The sequence below is a fragment of the Stenella coeruleoalba genome (genome assembly GCF_951394435.1).
Source record: "Stenella coeruleoalba genome assembly, chromosome: 3".
NCBI classification, from domain to species: Eukaryota; Metazoa; Chordata; class Mammalia; order Artiodactyla; family Delphinidae; genus Stenella; species Stenella coeruleoalba.
In genome coordinates, this window is record NC_137148.1 from 123,425,535 (window position 1) to 123,431,534 (window position 6,000).

The 6,000-nt window shown below is 45.5% G+C and overlaps 1 protein-coding gene across 1 annotated transcript in view; it reads right to left on the minus strand.

Annotated features, from left to right (window-relative positions):
- The window catches only part of DPYSL3 (dihydropyrimidinase like 3), a 114,675-nt gene extending 109,922 nt beyond the window's left edge, over positions 1-4,753 (minus strand). The window contains exon 1 of the mRNA XM_079915712.1: positions 4,125-4,753. Within this exon, the coding sequence (XP_079771838.1) occupies positions 4,125-4,505 (381 nt within the window). The 5' untranslated portion in view covers positions 4,506-4,753. The remainder of the gene's footprint in view (positions 1-4,124) is intronic.
- Positions 4,754-6,000: the final 1,247 nt, after the last annotated feature.

Here is a 6,000-nt window from a genome sequence, read left to right on the forward strand (position 1 = left end):
TAATGTCTTTATTTTGTTTTCACTGGATGACAGAGTCTGCAGAATCATTTGCTCTTGGCAGACTATATATCACAATTCTCCTCCCTTTAGTAATTTCCTCACTGCTAGAAGTGATTTCCTTTCTGCATGCATGGAAACCATCTTGACAAATGGTGAAAAAAATATTTACTTTTCACTTAGAACTGCTTTTTTATGTACTGACTGTCAAAAATCATAAACAAAAAGTTGTGTGGAAGAGTTTGGCAATATGAATGCCTATCATGAGAAAAATGTAAATACATAATTTAATAAGGTGTTTACAAATAGATCCAGAACCACAATAGAAACAGCCAGTGATACCTCAAACCTGGAACATGGCATTTGGAGTATAACTCAGTGACATTTTTTACATTTTTATTCTGCCAAACACTTTTGTTATTTAACCCTTTCATAATTTATTCTTTTATTAACTAAACTCATTTCCTTCAGGTGGGAATTAATAACTAGGTATGCTAGAGACAAAGCATATTTTAATTTTATCATGCTATTTTAAAAACCTCTTTCTATAGCTTCAAAATCAACTTGGAAGAATAAGGATTTTGCAGCAACTGTTCTCAAAGACTGAGCAACTGAGCTCCAAGAATTCTGAATAATGGACTGGCAGGGAGATGGAGAAGGTTTCTAAGGTGTATGTAGTGGGAAGGTCCGTCCTTGCCTTGCATTACAGTAACATGTCCGGAAAAGACACAGATGAAGAGATAGAGATAGAGATGTCAGGCACATAGAAAGTGCTCAAAAAGAGATATTTATTATCAAATCTGCAGATAGTCCAAAACTGGAGTAAGGGATATTGTACTATAGAATTAAGCTTCAAAATTATCATTATAATAGAAAAATAAGCAAAATGGTGATGAATATTACAGAGGGAAAAAATAAAATCCTGCCGTTAAAATATTTTTTTCCTTTTGGTTTTGTTTTAAGTTCAACTGTACCAACATAGTATGATATCCTGGCTTATGTGGAAAAGTTTCTGAAGGCTGCATGACATGGAGTTTATTATGGAGACAACAGTAGGACATGGATTAATGAATTATTACGTGTCATCTTTACTACAGAAACATACGCTGTGTATAAATCACGGGAAGTAACTAGCCTAATGCGTTTTGCCATGGCCACATCCCATCTAGAACACTGTGTTCAGTTCTGGGCACTATATTTTCAAAAGAATATTTACAAAATATAGTATAACCTGAAAAGGAAATCCAAGTGATAAAAGGCTCATACCATGCAGAGCTGAAGAAGCTAGGAATAATAAGGCTAAAAAAGAGAATTTTAGCAAGAATGTGCTAATTGCTCTAAAACATATAAAAGGCAGTAAAAATCAATGAGTAACAGTAACAAACATGTATTGAGCACCATACGCAAAGTAGTCACTGTTATCTGCATTTTGCAAAAGAGAAAAACTAAGGCACAAAGAATAAGTTACACATTTATGGTCACATAATTTGTAAGGGTTGAGCCAGTTTTCATCCCACTAATGCACCCCAGATCTGGGAGAGATCTTAAAGCTATTTCCCAAATATTTCTAACCTCTATCTTACAGGATCCCAGTAAGATTGTACTTTCTCAGTTCTTCAGAAGTTGGACATGGACTGATGATTTGCTCTGGCCCATGAAATATGAGCATAAGTCATGCTCGTGACTTCAGTGTGGGAGTTTAAGAGTCTGTGAGCAATTTACCACATGCTTTTCCCACCATGGATGTGAGGACATGGGACCTCCATCAATCTAGGTCTCTGAGGAGCAATAAGGAACAGAGCGGCCCTGCAGATCCATCACAGACAAGGAGCAGGAGCAAAAAACAGTTATTGTTTGATTAAGCCACCGAGATTTGGGGACTGTTTGTTACTGTGGCATTACCCCACCTTTTCTGACAGATACACAAGCCTACATGCCTAAAATGATTAAGATATCTCAGAATAAGGAAACATAGTTATTCTTATATTTCCAGTGGTCAGAACTAAGAATAGTTTGTAGAAACTGCAGGTGGTAGACTTGGGCTTATTTAATTTTTTTAACATAAAGTCATCCAAAATGGCTTCATGAAGAAGTGAGCTCCCTGAAAATGGCAGTATTTAAACAGAGGCCAGATGATGATTTTGTACCTATGTAGCAAAAGAGATGGGTTCATTAAGGGGGTTTTATCAAAGTTTTATCCAGCACCTCCAACGTGCCAGGCATTTCAGCCACAAAGATAAATCCAAACACCCGATCCCTATCCTCAAGGAGATAATCAAGTTCAGAAGTAGATAACCTCTGCTGTCTCTTCTAACAGTGTGATTCAACCAAATTAGAGATAATAACATGGTCTGGATGAAGCTGACAGCAAACCCAAACTTAGAAATAACCATGTAGCACTAGAAATCCTGGTTGTATTATTATTTTTCAATTACGAGGCAAAAGTACAGGGTTTGCAAAAGGAAGGAAAACGAAAGACTTGTTGGGTTTAAAAGAGGAACATTTTCCCTTTCTCTAGTTACCATTCTTAAATCTTGCAAACCAGGCATATTATCTGGCTTACATCAGGGGTGTTCCAGCAAAGGGAATAGCACTGACTCAGGGCAATTGTTACCGACCTTTTCCATCACCTCTCCCACCCCTTAGAGTCAAGAAGGGAACATTTCAATACTGATCAAAGTCAGACCTGAAGAGAGGCAACAACCTTTCCCTAGGGCCATTCTTCAGTTTAGAAATCAGCCAAACCCTTTCCAAAATATCAGAAGATTTTCCTAGAAGGGTATTTGAGCAAGGCCTAGAGAAATCCCGTATACTAAGGATGATGTGAAAATCACAAACTAAGTAAGTGATTCCAAGGCACAATGACATTGTTCCCCAAAGGCACCTTAAAACAGTACTAATTTCGGTACTTTCTTTCCCACTATTAATACTTAAAGCTTTATTATTTTTAAACTTCCAAAAATCACACAGTGCAGAGAAGTCCTGTCCTTTCACTGGCTCGCTGCATTTTAATGGAAAAACATCTAAAACTTGGGTTAGCATTAACTGTAATAGTTCTCAGGCAAACATTTCCATTTCAGGTTATTATTCATAACAGTATTAGTGCAGTATAATGTATGCAGCTGGATTTTGCAGCCATTATCTAGACAAGGGTGAGGTATCTGATTACTATTGTTCCCCAACTCAAAAGCGTCTGTTTGAACTCTGAATACTCCAACTCTGCCCAGGCCCTGAATTTTCTGGACTATGGTCCTGATTTTCTATGAAATAAACAAATAAATCAGGGCAAGCTGGCTTTCGGTGCCATATCTTAAGTCAGCTCAGTGTGACATGAGTTTCTAAAAAACACACACACAAGAAATTGGCTTTGGCACAAGGAAAAGCAGCAGGGAACTTGCAGCTTTCGCTAGTTTAATGTGTACCCTTAATCCTCTCGCCTATTTTTTAAAAAATACAATTAATACTCTTCCAAAGACAGCTGGATCCCCAGTCTTGTGCCAAGCTACCTACACAAATATACTCTTTACAAACAGAGATGTGAAATGTCGATCTAGGACAGAAGAGAGGCATGGGGTTTTGGGTGTTTAGTCTAGTGGCTCCACACTCAAAAGTTTCAGGGACAGAGCTGATGTCGGAAGAGTGAGAGGGGAGACCGCCCACCCTGTACTTTCATCCGGGTACTATGGAGATGACCCCATTTTCCCAGGACCAGTCTGCCCTCTGCCCTGGTGACCTGGGTTGAGATTTTATCTAGAGTCAGAGGGGAGACCAAGACAATTGTGCTAATGGGTACTCAGACCTAGAGAAGGGCTGGAAATCACTCAGCCCTCCTGGGCTGGCCCGGCTGACACACCCACACAGAACCGATGGCCCGGGGATGCGGCAGGGAGGCGAGGGGACCCACGCACCCCGTCCCGCGCGCACTGAGATGCTACAGTTGAAGACACGCGCGAATAATCCAGATCCGGGCCGGGAGGGCTCGCTGCACTCAGAGGAGGATGCCCTTTTCCTCCCCCTAGTCCTCCATCCCCTTGCAAAGTGAGCAGGAGAAAGTTGCGCCTGGGCCATGGCGCCCCGGGCTGGGAAGGGAACGAGGGCAGGCGGAGAGGAGATCCGGGCCCACCTACCTTGTCCTTGGGGCCGAGGTTCTGCAAAACCTCCTTGCCCGTGGCGCTCCGGATCTCCACCCCAGCGGGAGCGGGCGACGCGGGCGCGGGCTCCCGGCTCTCCTCTCGGCCTTGGCCCCGGCGCGGTGTGTCCCCCTCGGCGCCGGACCGGCTCCCCGAGCCTCGGGCGCTGCCCTGGCTGCTCCGGGGAGTCTTCGCGCCCCGCTGCCCCACGCTCAGGGCATCGAAATCCAGCGTCTTGCTCTCGAAAGCGCCCTCCACGTTGCAGAACATGCCGCCGTACTTCTGCCGCGGGACCTGGTCGGTGGTGCCCGGCCTGGCCAGGTACACGGGCAGATCGTCTTCGTGGGAGCTGTCCCAGCCTCTGCGGCCCGAGGCCATGGTTGGATCGCGACAGTGGCCCACGGGTCCTCTTCCCGAGAGGCGGAAAGGGCAGCCGCCGGCAGCGTGCGCCGAGCCACAGTGATTGGGGAGGGAGGAGGCGCCTGAGCCTTCGCGCCAGAGGCGGCAGTGCTGCTCCGGTTCCTGCCAGTCCCCTGCGAGCCCCGAGCCAGCGAGCGCGGCGCGGGGGCCGGAGCGGCGGCGTGTTCTACTCGCCCGCCTCGCCCGCCCTGCCGGCCGCACCTCCTGCGCGCCCAGACCCTAACGTGTGGCCTCCCGCGATCACGCTTCCCCGCCGCCCATCCAAAGGAGAAATCCAATTTGGCGCGCGCGCGCGCACACACACGCACGCTTCCCGCTCGCCCAGCAACCCTCAGATTCACCCTCAAGAACTCGCCTCACTCACACGTGCGCACAAACCCTGCTTTACACACACTCACTACGGAGTTGGCCTTCCAAACACAAGTCTCTCTGCCCTACTAAGGTAAAGAAACCTGTTGACTCAGGTGGGTTGATTTAAAAGCCAAGTCCTTCCTGATTTAGAGCAACACACACGCACAAACTCAGATTTACCAGACTCACAGTCCCAGACCTGTCTCATCCTAATCTTAGAATTGTCTCACAATTGCTCCCAGTTCTAGAATCTGCCTCACAAACCTGCACCCTCACATAATGAACTCCTGAATTATTGGTTTACAGAGCCCTACAGACAGACCAGCTTACTTCACTGACAATCACAAAAACCTGTAACTGACTCACACATTTCAACCCATTCTTACTTCATATCTACCACCCTAGATTTTGCTTTTTATCCACCCTTAATTTGTATCACACACAATTACACAACAGATCAGACTTGCCTTGCAAAATACTCTTCATACCCTGTCTTCATAGCACAGCCCCCTGGCTGATACCTCACTTACTGAGGCCAGAACTGTACCCTTGACCTCACACAAGGGTCCAGATTTACCTCAAAAATGGACAACCAAAGACTTTGCTGTTCCTGTTAGCTGACACACACACAGGTTTTACTCGTGCTGGTGCACACTCTCCCAACCTCATCCTCTTCTCCACGTCCACCCACATGCACTCTAAGCCAGACTTTGCCACATAAACACAGAGTCCACAAACTGCAGAGCTCACATCGTAGGTGCCCACACAGCCTAAACCCTGAACCTGTAAGGCTCACCTTCAACTGGGCCCCGTCTCAGAAATTCACTCATGCGGTTATTTAGTCTTCCAACGTGAACTGTGTGCCTACTATGCTCTTCAGAAGGTACTGGAGCAACAGTGTGAAACAAGGCAGATGGAGGCCTGTCCCCAGCAAGAGTGTAGACTACAACCACCCATCTGGCTAGCTCAGTCATTCACTAGTCTGCCCAACTTCATCTTCTCAATTCTCCACTACATCATAAGCTCCACGAAGGCATATACCCCATCTGTTTAGTCTACCTTTGAATATCTTGAGTCTAGAGCATCTATAGGCACCTAAGGT